The following is a 20992-nucleotide window of genomic DNA, read 5'->3' as shown; positions in this document are numbered from 1 at the left end:
AGCCAGAGTGCTCCTTGGAGGCCAAGATGGCCAAATTTCGTCTCTCATACTTAGGACATATTGTCAGGAGGGACCAGTCACTGGAGAAGGACATCATGTTTGGTAGGTGGAGGATCAGAGAAAAAGAGGAAGACCCCGTACAAAATGGATTAGCCAAGTGGCCGTATTGATGGACTGAAGCGTGGCAATAATAGTAAGGTTGGCCCAGGATCAGGCAGTGTTTCGTTCTGCTGTGCATAAGGTTGCTATGATTTGGTACTGACTTGATGACACCTAACGACAACAACAACAATGATTAGACATCCTAAAATATAGTGATATTTTACACAACATTTTAATACACTGTTACAGATGTTGTTAAGTGCTGTCAAGTTGGTTCCGACTCATACCGACCCTCTATAGGGTTTCCAAAGAGCAGTTAATGGGTTTCATCTGTCACCCTGTGGTTCACACTTCAGTGCTGATCCATAGCACCACACCAGAAGTGCATTACAGATGTTACATAGTAATAAAATCCTGCTCAAATAAATCATACATTCTTGTAGAAAATAACTTGATTTTAATATATGCATATAATTTATTCATAAATGACAATGGCTTATAAAAGAGAAGTCTCTATTTGGCTCCATGCTCTACATTAATTGGGGTTAACAAATTAATGATTTAAAGCAGTCAAAATATGCAAGAAACTCTCATTGTCTGTTAAATCTTAATTTAGAACTACGTATCCAGGTCCAAGATAACTACACTGAGAAATTCTACTGAACAAATTGAAGGAAACCAGGATACTACCCATTGCAAAGGATTAAACCACAGTGATTTATGCTTTTATAACAATTTTGGAAAAACCTTAAGCTACATAAAGAGAAATCTACCATATCTAAATGTTGTTGTTGTTGTTAAGTGCCATGGAGTCAGTTGTGACTCATAACAACCCTGTATAGGGTTTCCATGACTTTAAATTGTCACAAGAGCAGAAAGCCTCATCTTTTTTCCAAGGAGAGGTTGGCAGGCTCGAACTGCAGACCTTGTGGTTCTCAGTCCAGTTCTTATCATATGGAGCCACCCCACTCTCACCATATCTAAATTGTTGTAAGTGCTGTCAGTCAGTTCCAACCCACAGCAATCCTGGATAGGGTTTCTGAGGAGCAGCTGGTGAGTTTGAACTGCCGACCTTGTGGTTCAAACCAACCTTATAGTCTAGTGCTTATGCTAGAGCACCACACTAAGACAGGTGTGTATAAAAGTTGCTCTCCATGTGCAGTAAAGTGTCAAGACAAAAAGATGGAACTGGTTGGCAAAACAAGTTAGTTTTTGCCACAGGTAGCCCAGCTCTGACCTACATATGTTTGAGCAATCATGAGAAAACAATATGAGTATTCTTTCCTACAAAATGGCAGATTAACACTAAGCACACAGCGTGTGGCAAACACTTTCTAGGTACAAAGATAAAGCTATGTACAAAGGTGTAGCCCAGCTTTTTAAAATTTATTCTTAAAGAGTTTTGCAAAAATAAATGAAACTGGTAATAGATAAAATAGGCAATGATAATTATCATGATAAATATCTATCTATAAAGGCAGTATACGAAGATATAGAACAATGGTGAGGAGTTGAAGTCTTCAGTTAGGGCAAGTCTGGTAAGGTGACTTGTGAGCAAAATCCTGAGCAAAGTGGAAACAAGTCCCATTAATCACTGATGAGGATAGGGATTCTCATCTTCTTCTCTTTTTGTAACCCTTCCACACCTCGTTTTATTACAGATGCACTCAGCCCTTTAGTAGCAGCAGGCCACATGCGGGTACTCAGAACTTTAAATGTGGCTCATCTTGAACGTAAAGTGCACATGGAGTTAAAAAAAACAAAGTATGACAAAAGAATGTGAAATAATTCATCAATAATTTTTGTTTTGGTATGTTGATCTTACAATATTTTAGATATATGGGGTTAAATAAAATATAATATTAAGCTTAATTTATCTGGTTTCTAGATCCCTTTTTTAAATGTCACTACTAGAAAACTTAAAATGGCATTCTTTATTTTTTGTTGTTGTTTACAGAGACCCCTTTATTAAGTCTTAAGACAGGACAAAGACAAGCAAAGTCAAGTTCTTTCAAATGAAGGAGAACCAACAGCATGAGGCCATAACTGTGTCCAGAGGTTTCAGTCACATGGCTAATTATACACAACATGGAAAACAAAAGAAACTGTCACAAAATCATGATTGGAGGCAGATCAATTCATCATTATCACAAGTGGGACTATGGAAGCAGGAAAGGGACCATGATTGGGATATGCACACTATCGTAGTTGACAGGATCTGCATTTTATTTCTACCATGTAGAGCTGTCTTTAGAGCTTACCTGGCTTGCTGTTATCCCCAGTGAAGGACCAAGATTGGGTAACATCCCTATGGCCCTTACAAGCAATTGCTCTATGACATCATTTCTAAAACTCATATTTGCTCCCACACTTTCTCCTTCCACAGTCTTCTCTATGTTGGTGAATGGCAACGCTATTGTTTTATTTCTGAATTACTTCAATAATATCCTAACTGATTTCTTTCTGTCCTTGACAATTTATCATCTTTCCTCAGCACTGTGGCCAGAGTGGTCCTTTTAAAATCTGAATCACATTACATTTTCTACCTCAATCCACCCAAAAGGATTTTTGAGGGATTTCTATTTCCCTCAGAGGCCAAATTCAATAGAAGGATCCCAACGGGCACAAGAAGCTTTACACCTCTTGGACCTTGTCTCTTCCTACAACAGTGACTTCAGCCACAGTTCACCAAATGCTGCTTCAAATAAGCACTTTGTGCTGTTTGTCCTTGCTGATGATTTTTTCTAGGTTGAATATACTTCTCCTAGATACAAATGCAACTCACAGGTCTTTGTCTTCATGTCACTTACTCAATGTGGCCTTACTGATCATCTTATTTCAGATTTTCATTCACAGCAACCCCACTGCCTCCTCACACCCTCCTTTCCTGCCTAATGTTTCTCCCTAGCACTTATCATCATCACAAATGCTTCTCATTTCTTTGTTTCCTGCTGGTCTCTTACTCTCCCTATCTAGAATTTAAAGTCCATGAGAATAGAGATTTATGCTGTTATTTCTGCCATAACTCTAGCACTGGAAACAGTTTTCAGACACATAGAGAAGGTACTTGTTAAATATGTTGTTTTTGTTGTTAAATGCAATGGAATCAGTTCCAACTCATAGCAATCCTGGATAGGGTTTCTGAAGAGTGGCTGGTGGGTTTGAACTGCTGGCCTTATAGTTAGCAGACCAGTGCTTATACTACAGCACCACACCAGGAATCCAAGTAAATTATACACTAAGAGAACAAATGAATCAATGAGTGAAAATGAATGAATGGACATGTGACCCAGTTCTAGCTAACTGTTGTTGTTGTTAAGTGCCGTCGAGTCGGTTCTGACCCATAGCGACCCCGTACAGGTTTCCGAGGCTGTAAATCTTTACAGGAGCAGAACGCCTTATCTTTCTCCCGCGGAGCCGCTGGTAGTTTCGAACTGCTGACCTTAAGGTTCGCAGCCCGATTCGTAACCACTACGCTACCAGAGCTCCTTTTACATTTGAAAATAAATTTTCTGGAGGCTTTAGAGAAGTTCCTTCCTTACTAAAAAAGAGAACCACATAAAGCCTCTCTCTCTCCAACCAGACATGAACAAATGAAAACATGGGCTTCTAAACAAGCAAATGAGGACTCCGTTTTGTATTGGCAAAGTGGAGAGGTAGAAAGCATCTGGACCACAGTGACATGGTTGAATATCCAAGTCACCCTGAAGCCCACCTTCTTAATGAACCTCCTCTTCATGTTTAAACCAGCTTGAGTTAGGATTTTCTTACTTGTAGAATATTTCATAGAAAGATGCAAAATAGCTATCATTATCACTCTAGTGAAGAAATCAGAATATGCTTTGTAAATAGGAATACATGATATACTATGGTTAAGTGTCTATTTGCTAATTTGTAATTTGTTCAGTTTGAGCATGGGAAATTTTACATGGTCATCCCTATTCACTGTCCAACTTTTGAATGCATATGTGGTTAATGAAAATACCATGGCTTGGGTCAGGCACACCTTAATCCTCAAACTGACACCTTTGCTCTTCAACACTTTAAAGATATCTTGTGCAGCAGCTCTGCCTAATGCAATACATCATTTGATTTCTTGACTAAGTGGTGGAAAGGAGTAATAGGAAAATAATGTATAAGTTCATGGAAAATAGATTTTAAAGGTAATAATAAAGTTTTTCCATGAGCTTTTGAAGCATCCTCATGTTTATATGTGATGTGTGTGGCACGAGGCAGTATACTGGTATACTTGGAAGTTGCTTCATAATTGTCCTAGGGCCTGAGAGCAGAGCTTAACTCCTGGACCAAGACCAAGTAAAACTGAAGTCTCTAAAAAGAAATTTGTGCAACAGAAGATTAGAAAAAGTTATCTCAGAGGGTCAGGTTTATACTACTATAAATGTTGTATATGTGTTGATATCATATAGAATGCCAAGTAGGAGGTGAAACAGAAAAAAGGGAACAGAACAAGGGTTAAGATATTCAAAGTTTGACTCAGTGAGTACTGATAACAGCTAATATATGAATACAATGAATAAATAATTTTTACTTCTAAGTAAAGGATCTTCAATATTATTACCTGAGCAAAAGCAACAATTCCATAGGCATCATCATTAGATATAATAGTCACTTTAACATAACCATTAATACCAATCTCTGCTCCTCCTTTGGGATTTTTAAGTTGAACTCTGAAGGATTCTTCTTTCTCTGGGATTACATCATCCAGGATATTTACCACTATTATAGCTTCTTTGTCTCCAGGTTCAAATATCAGTTCACCTGAGCTAATAATATAAGAAGTATACATCGAGTAAGTCAACTATGAAAAATTTAAGAAATAAACATAGTAAATTTGTTCAAATACTCTGGTTACATTAATATTATAATTTTTCATAAATATGAATTATAATCTCAAGGTGTTAATACTGATAAAGTTGATAGAATAGATATTGGAAATATGGCTAGTTGCCAAAATTCTGGTTTATCAACCTGCCTTATTTTTATACATTTTCTGTATCTAATAGAGAAATTAGATGGCATAAAACATGAAGACATGTGATATAAAATGTGGAACCTACCTAGGAATAAAGTCAGACTGCCTTGAGATGTAAGCCAGCTCATATATGTGTGAGTAGGAAGCTCCTACTAGAGCAATTAAATTCTTGCTTGAATTAAGGGACTTCACTGTAACAACAGCAGCATCCTGAGCAGACGGTGCTCCCAGAACAAAAGAGAACTGATTCAGCTCTGAATTCCAGCAGTAAAGAGCAGACCCATCTTGACCAATAAGAAGTATATGGACTATAGGAAAAAGGAAGACAACGAGAATGAAATGTAAGCAGTAACATCACACAATCCCTACATTGGACCCAAATAAAAACTCTTAAACTATTCTCAGAATTCCATTTTGATTTCTGAAAGAACTCAACATAATTCAATTTCTGAAACAACTGAAAGTTAAGCAGTAACTTTTAATTGCTATGGAAAAAAATCCAGCCAGCCTGATAATGTATACAAATTCATTTAATGAAAAAGTATCACTATGGGCCAGAGTAGATATTTAACAATATTGTTAAATATTAGCATATTTAACAAGCACCTCTTATGTATCTGAAAACTGATTCCAGTGCTCCCATAGGGTTTCCAAAACTATAGTATTTATAGAAGCAGGTGACAAGTTTGAACTGCAGTCCTTTCAGTTAGCAGCCAAACTCTTAACCATTGTGCCACCAGGACTCCTTCAGGTAAAGACCAAAAATCCTTTAAAACCCTGTCAGAACTGTCTACTGACTGATTACATTTTCAGCTACAACCTGTACCACTTTTCTCTCATTATCTGTGTTTGGGCCATTTCAGCCTCTTCCAGGTCCTTACCTAAGAGCGCACGCTCACCCTTGCCATTTGACCCCTTTGCACATGCTATTCCCTTTGCTTGAAGCCTGCCTTATGCTCAGCTCTTTACTTCATTAACGCCTACTCAACCTATCGGTCACAATTTAAATGATTCTTCCTCACAGAAGCTTTCTATACACACCTTATAGTGAGTCAAGTCCTCCTCATTTTGTGTTATGTGAGTACTTTATTATATTTTTTCATGGTTTATATTTGTAATGAAAAATGCATTTATGTGATTATGTATTTATTGTCTCTCTTCCCTACTACATGTTAGACTTATTCATAGCAGAGATTATACCTGACTTTGCTTACCCTCATTCCAGTGTCTACCACCATGCTTGGCACATAATTGACACTTATATATATCTACTAAATAAGAAAGGAGAGAAAGGAGAAGAAAAAGAAAAGTGTACATGTTGTTGAGTCCTTTTTAGTTTCATTCTTCCTCTCCATTTAAAGAAATCAGTCACCATCCCATAATCTGTCATTACCAAAATAAATATGTGATCCTCAAAGCCATAGCTTCAATATAATACTTTAATAAAATATTTGACACATTCAAAATAAGAAAGTCTTTGAATAATATTTAATGCATAATTTCAGCTTTCTGTGGATCTATAATAAGCCATTCTAAATAATTACCTATAATCTTTTCATACTTCTACAACCTCAAGTCACAGAAACAAAAGAAATAAAGAGACCTCACAATGGGTCCTTTAACAAGCCTTTGGCAGAATTTTTTTTCAAATTCTTTTAGAAAACGTGCCTATTATGTGTTTAAAACAATTTTTAAGAGAATTCTATAACTTCGGTTAATGGCCTATTCAGTCACTATTCATCGTACTTAAAAATATTCATTAGGCAACTATTTTGAATAATAAGTGACTCTGGGTTAGTCCACTTGAAAACTTAAGTATAAAAGAAGCAAAAATGATAAAGGCATAAAATAAAAAGATAAGTAGATAAAAATGAAACAAATACCTGATAAAAATTAAGTAATTTATTCAGTAAGTCATTGCTAAGTGAATGATAAGAAAGTCACTCCAGTAGTAAATCATAAGATAACATCATAAATTTAGGGTCAATTAGAATGTTAATAATGAAAACCATATAAAACCACTGCCATCACCTTATCCAGAAAAGCAGTGACACCAGAGATGGAGACAGAGATGGGGACATGGAGAGAAAGAGCAGCTGAGGACTCTAGATTCATAGGAAGAGAGGGACTGTGTGCCCTTTGGTTGTTTAAATTATTATATATGCCTGAGTGTTTTTTTTTGTTTTTTGGGTTGTTTTTAAAGCTAAAGTGAATAGAGAGAAATACTGTTAACTGATGGTACATGGAGGGAATTAGAAGCATTATAATGAAACAAAGTATATGATTTGTTGTATGTAAAAAAAAAAAAAAAATGGAAGGGAGACAGCTTTCCTTGGCAAAGCACTCACTGCCTTAGAAGAGGAATCCATCTTCACACTTCCTTTCCTTAAACATTGTACATACAGAAAATAAATACATAAATGTGTGGTGCAAAAAAAAACACTGCCATCAAATCAATTCCAACTCATAGTGACCCAATAAATGGTTTATGAGACTGTAAATCTTTAGGGGAGCACAAAGCCTCATCTTTCATCCACAGAACAGCTGGTGGGTTCGAACCACTAACCTTTTCATTATCAGCCCGATGCCTAACCCACAGCACAACCAGGGCTCCTTAACAATGCAAAGAAAAGTTATTTATGGATAAGATTAACACAATGGAGTCAGACACAAGAACCAAATAGTAGCATGACCACAGACAGGAGGCCAGAAAACTTAAATAGTAGACATGGGAAGTGCCAAGGTCTCGGAAAATGTGGTATGGACATATGGTTAAGGTAAAAGAGTAGGAAACACAGCAAGCAATGGAATAAAACAACAATATAATTTTTAAAATCTAAAAATGATAGAAAAATAACATCTGATTTCTGGTCAACAGTTGAAAGGACTTAAAGGTGATAGTAGGTAAATGTTACTGTACCTGGTAGAGAAAGCAGCAGTTTGGCACGTAAAGGAAATACTTCAAAAATAGGTTTCTCTGTGCTAAATCTTCTACCATTGATTTTATTTTATTTATTATTTTTTTTAATGTTTTACTGTGAATTATGTGATAGTTTACATGGCTAGAATGTTTGAACAGCCAACTTTGTGGTTCCAAACCAATCTTGTGGTCCAGTGCTTTATCCTCAATACCAAGATTATTGTTGTTGTTGTTAAATGTCGTTGAGTCAGTTCTGACCCATAACGACCCTGTATAAGGTTTCCAAGGAGCAGATGGTGAGCTTGAACTGCCAACCTTGCAGTTCAAACAGCTTTGCAGTCTGGTGCATTAACCTACAGTGCCACATCAGGACTCCCCATACCAAGATGTTGTTGTTGTTAAGTGCCATCGAGTCAGTTCCAACCCATAGCAACACTAATTTTGCCTCCAATGCCATAAAAATATTTTGCTTAGACTTTTCTCACTGCCCACAACGTTTTCTGTTTACTCATCAAAATCCTATCCAATTCACCACTGCGTAGCTCAAGCTTTCCTCTTAAACTCTAATCACTCCCATTTAAAATGATCTCTTCCTCTTCTGAATTCTACCACTCACAGGACAAATTATTATTTCCAACTTTGAATTATTGTCTTTATTTATTTATTTATTTTTCTAAGCAGACAGGAGCTCTGGTAGCGTAGTGGTTACGAGTCGGGCTGCGAGCCTCAAGGTCAGCAGTTCGAAACTACCAGCGGTTCTGCGGGAGAAAGATGAGGCGTTCTGCTCCCGTAAAGATTTACAGCCTCGGAAATCCTGTGTAGGGTCGCTATGAGTCGGAACCGACTCCACGGCACACAACAACAACAACAACAACAACAAGCAGACAGTAAATCTTTGGAGGGCAAGGAATTATTTATAACTTTGAAACAATAGCTTATATTTGTTGTTAGTTGCCATCAAGCCGATTCTGACCCATAGTGACCCTGTATAGGGTTTCCAAGGAGCAGCTGGTGACTTTGAACCACTGACCTTGCAGTTCAAATGACTTTGCAGTCTGACGCATTAGCCCACAACATGACACCAGGACTCCTGTATAGCTTATATACATAATATCAAATTAATATTTTCTATTTAATTCATTTTATACTTCATCAAGGCAATAACACTAGGAACAGAATTGCTCTGTCTTAATTTAAAACTGTGACTTTGACTCATGTTGACACATCTTTAATGCCACTCAGCCATGGTTTCCATTTACCTCCCAACACCTTATCAGGAAATACAAGTCCCCATTAACTGTCCTCTTCCTGCACTGTGCACATCTACCCAGGAAGGGATCTGAGAAGCCCATCACACCAACTGGACTTTGCCCCATTTCCTTATTGGTCGGAACTGACTCAATGACATTTAACAACAACATATTGTTCTAAGGACTAGGTAACGTTTAAAAACCCTTACCTATTCCTGAGACTGGTGTAAAGGTGTGGATTTGGAGAACAGTAGCAAAATCCAGAGACTGAAAATATCTGAAAGAAGACTGCCCTGTCTCCCAGATGAAAATGTCAATTGAATTCTGAGCTCCTATACAAATGGAACAAAAATCAGATCTGAAGGCAAAGTTACAGGAAAAATATGACAAAATTAGTCAGTAAAACTATGATAAAAATATTAAATTAATTTTTAACTTAGGAAATTAATCAGAATTTGCTTAAACAATATAACTTAGTAAATATGCTTCAAAAGTCTTTTAGCATTTACTAGATAAAATGTTAGCCACTAATTACATTCTGATGTTAAAGAAAAAACAGAAATAAACAGTTTTTCAAAAGCTGCTAACCACTATTACTACTATAAATTATCCATGGCACTTAAAGCAAAAAAATATTAAAAAGCTACATGTTTGTACATTGGGTTTAATGTCTTAAAATATCTTTCTACTTAACAACCTCCTTCCCAGCATAATTTTAATTTAATTCTTAAATTAAAAGAAATCACATAGTCATTAAATTAAAAATTTTAAAGTAGTGGCTATAAACATCACATGATTATGAACATTAACTTGAATTTTTCTCCAAAGTCTATTTCTAGCTGATAATAATCGTCATCCATCAGAAAACATTCTATAGATTAGCTAAAAAATTCCTTACGAAACAATTTTCATATAAAAAATGCAATATGAATGTTAGATGACTTTGATAAAAACTACACATGTATTACAAAGACTATATTTTCTCACCTAAGAATATATTTTTGGCAAAAATTAAGTAAACGTCATCGCCTAAAGTCAAAGCAGTAACTTGCGTTGTCCCACTGACCGGAACTTCAAGAAAGTGTATAAACCCATCATCAGACCATCTGAATAAAAGGGCAGTTAGCTCGGCATTAGCCTGGGAAACACCTAAGAACACATAGCCTCCTCTGTTGAACAAGGCCATGCTCAGCACACCTCGTACAGGGAGTGTTTGATGCAAAACAAAGCTTCTTCCATTCCATCTGAACACCTGTAAGAAATATTCAAACACACAACTCTTTACAATTATGAATGCAGCACTTGTGAAAATTTAACCTATGTCATACATTTAATCCTATGAACCTTTTTGTACAAGGAAGCTTCACAAAATATGTGGACATTTTTCACTATATTTTATTCTCATTTTTCCACGAATTTCTTGAAGTACCCTCACTTCATAAATATAAAAAAAAATTCAGAACTGATGCTTGCTTCTTCTTTCTGTGCACAGTTTGAAGAGTGACCAAAAATTACAAAATAAGCATAATTGGGAATACAAGATCTATTTTACTGGGAAAAAATACATAAAAAAACAAGCTACTGATCTGACAATGTTAATCATGAATTTTTAGTGATACCATCTATCCAGTTGTGTGATTTCTTTTCTCTGTGATGTTTTTCAATTACATTCTACTGAAGAGTTTACATTTATTATCATACCTATGCTGACTCTCAAATACAATATAATACTCATAACTTGGTTTAAAAATTAACTGAGTCACACTGTTAACCTCAACAGTTCAAAACTAGCAGCTGTTCCATGGTAGAAAGATGTGGCTTTCTTCTCCCATAAAGATTTACAGCCTCAGAAACCCCATATAGGATTACCATGAGTCTGACTCCATGGCAAACCACCACCACCACAACCAATCAGTATCTGGTGTGGTGCTGTGGGATAAAGCACTGGAGTACAAGGTTGATTTGAACCACAAGGTCAGCAGTTCAAATTCATCAGCAGCTCCTTGGAAACCCTATACAGAGTTGCTATGAGTTAGAAGTGACTCGACAGAACTTAACAATAACAATCTGTATCTGGAGTCCTGGTGTAGAATTGTAAGATAAGCACCAGACTGCTAACTGCAATATCAGTGGTTCAAACCCACCAGCTGCTCCTTGGAATCCCTATACAGGATCACTATGAGTCAGAACAGACTTAATGGAACTTATCAGCAACAAACCATATCTTTAAAACATTTCAATTACAGTATTAAAAAGAAAACCCTTAAAAATAATCTGACCTGAGTTAATTCAGAATTGTCTTGTTGACTTGCAATAATTAAGTAATTTTGATTGTCTGAAGAAAAGTGTCTTACTTGAGAACTTTCTGGAATAGTGATTGTTTGTACCTGCAACAAAAGACAAGACAAGACAACAGGAATAAAAAAATCCAATGAGAATGTAAGTAAGAAAAGCATGGGATATAATGAAAATATGAAACTTAAGTCTGAAAAAAATTCTGATCACTAAGTATGTATATCTAGGTGCCACTGCAAGAAAGACATACCCCACAATTGAGAATCTTTGTTAAATATGTAACAACATGGGAAAATAAAGGCCTTTTTCACATACAGTATCTTCTTCTATCTGGTGTGGCACTGTGGGTTAATGTACTGAACTGCAAAGTCGGTTAGAACTGCAAGGTCAGAAGTTCAAGCTCACCAGCCGCTCCTTGGAAACAGGGTCACTAGGGGTTAGAACTGACTCGACAGAACATAGCAACAACAACACACAACATCTTCTATCTAAACAAACTCACAAATCTGATGTTTTATTTTTATAAAGCATCTACAATGAAAAATAGTTATTTTCTTACCAGTAACAATTTGAATCCAGATGTAAATGTATACACACTGTTAACAGAAGAATTTTCGTTATTTAGTTCTTCATGAGTAATCACAAAGTAGGGAGAAAGACCAATGTTAAAGACCTCACAAGATTTAGGGTTTTCTATATTTAAATCCTAGGAAATGAGAAATAAGAATAATAGTAATTCAGTTACATTAAAAATTTAGAAATGTTCTATTTTGTCAGCCATAAAATAAGTGGTATTTACCTCAATTGGAATAAAAGTCCCTTGCCATCGATAAACAGTAGAAAACCCCATAAATGATTTTCTTAACATTATACCATATATTGAATCTTCCAAAGTAAAGAAACACCAACCAGAAGTTGATTCATTTAAAAAAGTTTGCAGTATGGAAAACGCAACATCTATTCCCCCTGAAAAAAATAAGAATCTTTAATAGTATACAATGCAAATCATATATATTCTAAACTGATTGTCTAAACAGTAAGACCATTGAGTGTGTTACTAGAGATAAAAATATTTTTATGATTTGTGTGTCAGTGAGAAGGCAGAACACTTAAAACTAATAGCTATAATTTTAAAAGCAAACGTTAATACTATATAATCACCTAGACCTTACTAAGAATATTTTAAAATACTAAATGTATACTTAAGGTAAATATGCTGAACATGAATTTATCAACTTTCAGAAGGATGACAAAACTGACTATAATAAATTTTAAAATAATGTCCTTTACAGAAGTATGTGAAATATTGGTTTTTTAAAATTTACACTATTAATTTGAAACAGTGCCCATATAATGATTTCTCACTTTAAACATCTTTTAAGATTGCCAGGACAGACAGACATATTATTTCAAATGACTGTCAAGGTCTTATCAGCCTACTATACCTGGAAATATCCTACAATTCTAACTACCAAAAGGAAAAAAAAAAATGAATTCTTACATTATGATGAATAGCTATTTAAAAATCCTATGTTCTATTATCATGATTCTTTCTGAAAGAAAGTAAATTCTTCTTAAACTTTAATTAATGGTGTCAACAAGATGCAGCTTTTTAGAATCTCAGATGGTACTGACCATTTGGCAAATCTTTCCCTACTATAACTGAATAAACTGATGGAAGAAAAAGCAAAAAATGCTGGCACTTAAAAATCTCCACTTCTACCGGTACTTCCAACAAACAAACAAACAAACAAGAAGTTCAGTTAAAAATAAACTGAATTAGAAATTTTCTATGAATTTTATGCCTTCTATCTTCAACCTCTGATTATCTACTAGGCCTTTTCTATTATCATTTATACATGTGTAGGTCTTTCCAAAATAAATAGACAAACAAGAACCCTCTGAACCTTACTTACCACTTGCCACCTTATCTGTTCTACATCACAACTTCCCATCTGAACTTCTGAAAAAATCCATATTCAAGGTATCTATTTCTTTATCTCCATTTTAAATGTGATTCAATTTTTGTTAAGTGCCATAGAGTCAGTTCTGACTCAGAGACACCATATAGGGTTTCCAAGGAGCAGCTCATGGATTTGAGCCACCAACCTTGTAGTTAGTAGTCAAGTGCTCACCCTACAGCACCACATCCACAAATGTAGCTCTTGTTATGGTCAGTAATAACCTTCTATATTTTTAACTACAAGGAATAGATATTTTCTCACTTTTTATCTCACCAGATTTTTCAATAGCAACTGACACAATTGAATATTCCTTCCCTTTGAAAACACTCTTCTGTTGGTGTCTGCAATTCTCTCATGAATCTCCCACCAAGTTTTCTCAATTTCCTTTGCTAAATCATTTATCTCTCCTTAGCTATTCAATTATAGCCTTCTCAGACTTCAGTTGTGGATCCTCTTCCTGTCCCTAACTTCAGTCTCTCTTTCTTATTGGATCAATTTGTTGTTGTTGTTAAGTGTCATCAGCTCAGTTCTGACTCACAGTGTCCCTGTATAGGGTTTCTGAAGAGCAGCTGGTGAGTTTGATACACCGACCTTGCAATTCAAACCAACCTTGTGGTCCAGTGCTTGATCCTATAGCACCACATAAGGACCCCTGAACTAGAATATAAAAAAGATTTCCAAATTTACCTCTACAGCAAAGACCTCTTTTTTGATATCTAGAGAAATTTCTTCTCAAATGTAACTCAAGATGTGTTAAACCACATTTTACTACCTTCATCAAAATAACACTTTACTCATTTCATACTGTACCCTTTTTTAGTTAATGACAGGACCCCCTAAAACAACTGTACAAGGTAAGAACCAAGCAATCATCCTTAATACCTATGAACCTCTCTTTCACATCCATTCCATCCTCTAGTCTAAGCTAACAACATCTCTTCCATTTTTGTCACACTGCATCATCTCTTATTCTTATGTACCAACCCAATCTCTACATGACACCCAAAATATCTTCAAAATACAAATGTGATCGTACCATGTAATGCAGATATACACATTATAGCCATTCTTGATGCCAAAACGATTCCAAAGTTGTCCATTACCATTAGAATAAAGATAGAAATTTATAACAAATTCTTCAAGTTACTAAATGATCTGATCCTGTCTATTTCTCCAGTCTTAACACCATGCCATATTCTATGTCCATTGTTTTCTCTTGTAGTGTTCATTTAGGATTTGTTCCTTATGCCTGTAGGTTTCTAACTAGACTACTTCCCACTCTCACTCTCTTGTTCCTTTAAACCAGTTCTTGGCATAATCAATTTCTATTCATCACTAGCTTTCAGTGAATACGCTGATACCCATACGAAGCAGTCCCCTGGATTCTCACAGCAGCCAGATCTTGCCCTTTAAAATATCTAATGGATTTTCAACAAAAGCTCAAATTTTGCTTATCTATGTTTGTCATCTCCTAAATTCAAAGTTGTGAGGGTTCAGCACCTTGCCTGGCATTCAACAAATATTTGCAGGTGCAATAAAATAAGTAGGTGTCTATTTTCATTGTCAACAGATTCATAAGATACATTTTAGCAGGGAAATGAAAACCTTATATATAGAATCTTTCTTGGTTACTGAATTTTCTTCTATAAGAAATTGAACATACTCATGCCAAAAGCTGTTTCAGATATTGTCTCCCACTCCACACTCACAGCTGAGTCAATGCCATTAGTACGTGACACGTTTAAATATAGAGTCCTGTTGGCTTCTTCAATGGCTAGAGAAGTGGCTCTAAACAAAACAAATGTGATGTGGAAAGCAAATAAAAATATGATTTCTAAATCCTTAAAATAAATATTACATTTCTAGCATATACTTAATATACATTTAAATTTATACAAGCCAATGTGAAATCTACAAATTTATATATCTAAACTATAAAAATATTCACCAATGAAAAGAAAAATAACACAAATGCAACATTCTGATCTATGACCATAAGAAAATAAATAAAATCAATCATTTCAAACTATAAATTCTAAAAAATAAAACATGCCATCATTGCTGTTTATTCTCAAATAACTCAAAATAAAGTTTACAAGAAAAAATGAGTCAGGAAATTCTTATCATACTGATAAAACTAGATGCATTGGTATATTTCTAAACTATAAATGTCAGCTTCCAGAGGAAATTTTAGATTACAATCCTGTTAACATGCTTGAAAAGTAGTTTATTTAGCATTAGCAGCTAAATATAATTTATATTATGTCTCAGTTTTTATTATTAAAAACACAAAATAGTGCAGGCCTTTTCCTGAAAGTGTGAACTCTAAGAAGATAAGACTGCTAATCACACAACTATATAAGACATGTTTAGCTTCTCCATGGTCCCTGTTATAAAATGGAATGAGAATTCTCTGGATCAGTCTCCTGGAGTTCATTTTAAAGGTTCCCTTTAAAATAATCAGCAATCCACTTTCATGTACATTTTCTTTATGTCAAAAATCAATTTCCTACTTCGCTTCAGATGTGATCATTTCTTTATGAATAAACTATACCTATTTTCAACTGCAGAGATACTGAATAGCCCCAGAGGGGCCTGGTTTTGCAAAACTGTTATCAGGGTTTGAACAGGTGCTCCTAATCTAGCACCTCCAGTTGGACTTAACAAGGTGCAAAGAAAATGCTCATCCATTTCAGGTTCCGTGTCTAATACAGCAGATATGTGTAGGGCCTGAAAACCAGAGAAAAGATCAACATATTAAAATATAGCATTTTGCAATAATAGATACACACACTGAGAAATCTGCCAAACTTGTTTTTTTACAATAAAGTACTATGTTCTGGAAAGCATCACCTATTTTAAATAATGATTCCCATAATGTATAAGTTATAACTGTTTTATTATTTTTGGAATTTTCATTACTGTGATACAGTGCACAGAAGTGTCTAAAAAAGTCTCAAATATGTCAGGCATTTTAAAATAACACTAAGATTAAAATATTAAGTGGATCACTTCATTCTAATTTACCTTGCCCTGGGAATTCATAGTTAAAGTTAGCATAGGGAGAATAACCCCCAAATTGAAGCAATCCAAATATTCATCAGGAGGAAAATGGATAAACACATAGTGATCTAGTCAATAAAATTGCCATAGATTTGATTCTAACTCATAGTAACACTGTAACATAGAGTAAAACTGCCACACAGTATTACCCAGGCTAAAATCTTTATGGAAACAGACTGTCTCATCTTTCTACCATGGAGGGACAGGTGGGTTTGAACCAATGACCTCTTGGTTAACAACCAAGTGTTTTAATCATGGCATCACCAGGGCTCCTCAATGAAATATTACTCAGAAAAGAAACCAAATCTGTTATGTGCAACCACTTGGACTTCAAAATTTATGTTAATGAAACTCAAAACCATTAAAAGACCAGTCTTTCTGGTCAGATAGGGAACCCCTGAGATTATGGCCAGGTCTAGAAATGAACTCATATTCAATGGCTCAATTTTCAGTCAAACAATAGAAAGATCTATAAGAGGAACAATAATATTGGTAAGGTACTCACACCTTAAAATAGCAACCGTTTGAGTTCAGAAGGCATCATTTACTCACAGATAAAGTTCAGAGGGGTCAGAAAAGAAAGAGGAATGGAAACAAGTGATGTTACAAAGAAGGGATTACAATCAATGACATGAAACAAAATCATTATGAATTGCTGAATATTAAAAACAAACAAACAAAAAAAAACCTATGTTCTGCTCTATAAGCCTTCACCCAATTCACAATAAAGTTTTGTTATATTTTTTTAAATGTTAAGGAAAGAAATCAGACACAAAAGAGCACACCTAATATATGATTGCGTTTATATGAATTTCAAGAACTGGCAAAATGAGTCTTCAATGATAGAAACCAAGATATAGTTCCCTCTAGGGAAAGGGGCAGGAGGGAATCTTCTGGTGTGATGATAATGTTCAGTATCTTAATGCATGTGCAATGTGAATGCATATGTGAGTGTGTGTGTGTGTGTGCAGTCACTGAAACATACACTTAAAATAAGTGCATATTTATGTCTCAAAATAAAAACAAGTGAAAAATGAGTAGTTACAACAGTTAAAATATATTCCATCCAATTGCTCTAACATTCAATTTGCCGAATGAACAGAAAGGACTTTAAACAAACTATTAAAAAGAATGTTTTAAGATAAAACAATTATAAAGAAATTGCAAATTCATAATACTTCAAAATGCATTTTTAATATCTATGTAAATTTAAGTGTAAAAATTATTGAAAAATCAATTGAAGATTGTAAAAACCCCAAGAAGATGGAAAACATGGATATGCAAATGAATGTTGATATTGTTAAGTGCCGTGGAGTCGGTCTGGACCCATAGCAACCCTGAACAGGGTTTCCGAGGCTGCAAATCTTTACCGGAGCAGAAAGCCTCATCTTTCTCCCGCAGAGAGTCTGGTAGAATCGAACTGCTGACCTTAGGGTTCCCTGCCCGATTCTTAACCACTACGCCACTAGAGCTCCTTATGCAAATGAATACACACTCATAACTGTTGAGTGTTTACCCAAACCTATCACAAAGCAAATTAGGTATTGGCTGGACTGTTTTAAAATGAAATTTAGTATAGTATTTTATATTATACTTTGTATGTTGTTGTGAAGTGCCGTCGAATCGGTCCTGACCCATAGTGAACCTGTATAAGGTTTCCAAGGAGCTTGAACTGTAGACCTTGCAGTTCAAACGGCTTTGCAGTCTGGAGCATTAACCCACAGCACCACACCAGGACAAAACTGCTGGAAGGAGTGGTGGCTGTGTGCCGTGGAGTCAGTTCCAACGCATAGCGACCCTGTACAGGGTTTCTGAGGCTGTCAATCTTTATGGGTGCAGAAAACCTCATCTTTCTCCGGTGGAGCGGTTGGTAGTTTCAAACTGCTGACCTTGCGATTCGCAGCCCGATTCATAGCCACTACACTGCCAGAGCTACGAGAGCTACCAGAGCTCCTTATATGTTGTTGTTGTTGTTGTTATGTGCCATCGAGTCGGTTCCGACCCATAGCAACCCTGTATAGGGTTTCCGAGGGTGTAAATCTTTACGGGAGTAGAAAGCCTCATCTTTCTCCCGAGGAGCGGCTGGTAGTTTTGAACTGCTGACCTTAAGGTTCGCAGCCCGATTCGTAACCACTACGCTACCAGAGCTGATAAATACTGTTAAATACACAATCCTGCAACAACAGTGTTTTGCAGATAGACACAAAGACAGATACACAGGTTGAACAAGTATGGTAAGGTGAGTGGGAATGGCCACAAACATAACAGTCTGATGTAGAACATTTGTACATGGTATTTACTCTGGCTGCAAACACAGCTGTGAATGTGGTGGATCATGCAGAGGCCAAATTATAAAAATTTCTTAGCCATTACCAAACAACTTCAAGCAAAGATTTGCTGGCCCTGGGGACTCAGGACCATAATCTCAGGGAATATCATGGCCAATTTGCATAATAAAGTCCACAATGACAATGTTCTACATCCTACTTTGGTGAGTCTTGACTGGGATCTTAAAAGCTCATAAACACACAACTGCACAGATGGCAGTCTTGTAACATAAAGAGGGGAGTAGTTAATCCTACATTCCAGAAACAGGACCCTAGGACCATCAAGGGAGAAGAGCACAAGTGGAATGTGGACCTTATCCAGAGAAGCAGTGAGATCAGGGATGGAGGCAGAGATGGGGACATGGAGAGAGGGAGCAGCTGAGGACTCTAGACTCAGGGAAAGAGAAAGGCTGTGTGCTGGCCGCCGGGGGCAGGCTTGTAGAATGTGCCCTTGGGTCATTAAAATGATTATATATTCCTGAGTGTTTTTGTGTACTTCAAAAAAAAAAACAGAGGGAATAGAAGCAAAATCCACTGTCATTCAGTCACTGTGAGTCGGAATTGACTGGATGACAGTAGATTTTGTTTAGTTTTCAGGCAATGTAAAGTAGAGTATACCACATAAATATGCTTAAAATTTAGTGTTAATATTTATTTTCTTTATGATTTCTACACTCCAATGCCCTATTATATTACCAAACAAAATTTCTCCAGCTGCACTCTATACAAACTCCACTATAGCTATTTAATTTAATCATGCCTTTACGTATTGCCTTAGCTGGGAGTTTTTGTATATGTCTTTCCTCCTTAAGACCTAAGGTGTCTGCTCCAAGAAAAAAATATTTTTCAAGTATTAAAGACAATTTTTCCTTTTCATTAATGGTTCATACCGTACCTTGAGTCGAACACCTTCTTCAAAAACAATATAGCCTTTGGAAGGGGTCAGGTCTTTAGACTCAGTTGAAGAATTCACTTCTGTCACAATGAACTGAGCTGTTACAGTTCCAAAGAGTCCTTGTGCAGGTTCCCGAACAATGTACAATATAGCAACACTCTCTTGTACATAGAGAGCTGTTGGTTCTCTTAGGAAAAAGTGCTCACTGTTGTTAAATGATAGTACACCAGGGCCATCATCATTAGCAAGAACAGTCACTAAGGCTGTCAAAATGAAAATATTAAAATAATAAATCAAAATAGAATGAATTATAAGTGCTCAATTAGCATGGGTTTTTATTGGAAACTAGTTTAACTCTTCTCTTTGTAACACTGGAAACAAAGGAAAATTGTAAAGCTTTCAATAAACTTCCATATTCACTTATAATATAAAAATATTCAATTATCTTGAAATAAAAGGAAACTTCCTCAACCTGATGAAGTTATATATAACAGAAGTCTATAGTAAATATAAAATTTAATGTTAAAACATTGGAAGTGTTCCTCCTAAAAACAGAAAAAAAAAAAAAAATGATGTTTGCCATCCCTCTTTTATTCAGTACTGTCCTAAAGCTATCTGCTAGGTAACAGGTATAAAAATAATAGGAAGGAAGAGTCAGAGCTGAAGCTGTCACTATTTTCTAGATAACATGATTATCTACTTATAAAACTCAAGAGAAAAGAATTATTAGAAGTATATCAATACAGGCTGAACAACCTTAACAAATCAAGAGTTTTCTACTTACTACTACTACTAATAAAAATGAACTCATGGTGTGGTACTGTAGGATTGGCATTGAACTGTGACTCACAAGGTCAGCAGTTCAAACCCACCAGCTTCTTCTTGGAAATCCTGTGCAGAGTCACTATGAGTCGGAACTAACTCCACAACACTAAAAACAATAACTAGTAAAACTATTAATATAGTAACTGCAACAACAGTTAAGACTACTTGTTGCATTGTTAAATGTTGTTGAGTCAGTTTCAACTCATAGCAACCCTGTAATGGGTCTCCAAGGAGTGACTTACGGGTTTAAGCTGCTGTCCTCACAGTTAGAGTACAGTGCTAACCCTGTTGTTGTTGTTGTTGTTGTTATGTGCCGTGGAGTCGGAACCGACCCATAGCGACCCTGTACAGGGTTTCC

General features: G+C 35.8%; 1 protein-coding gene across 1 annotated transcript in view; it reads right to left on the bottom strand.

Annotated features, from left to right (window-relative positions):
• The window catches only part of GPR98 (G protein-coupled receptor 98), a 962819-nt gene that overhangs the window by 763762 nt on the left and 178065 nt on the right, over positions 1–20992 (bottom strand). Inside the window, 10 exon segments of the mRNA XM_006875701.1 lie at positions 4682–4886; positions 5181–5403; positions 9475–9597; positions 10253–10517; positions 11545–11652; positions 12120–12266; positions 12360–12526; positions 15188–15312; positions 16079–16254; positions 19810–20072. Of these exon segments, the coding sequence (XP_006875763.1) occupies positions 4682–4886; positions 5181–5403; positions 9475–9597; positions 10253–10517; positions 11545–11652; positions 12120–12266; positions 12360–12526; positions 15188–15312; positions 16079–16254; positions 19810–20072 (1802 nt within the window).

Source organism: Chrysochloris asiatica, unplaced genomic scaffold, assembly GCF_000296735.1.
Source record: "Chrysochloris asiatica unplaced genomic scaffold, ChrAsi1.0 scaffold00336, whole genome shotgun sequence".
Classification (NCBI taxonomy): Eukaryota; Metazoa; Chordata; class Mammalia; order Afrosoricida; family Chrysochloridae; genus Chrysochloris; species Chrysochloris asiatica.
This window is presented reverse-complemented; position numbering and strand designations above follow the sequence as displayed.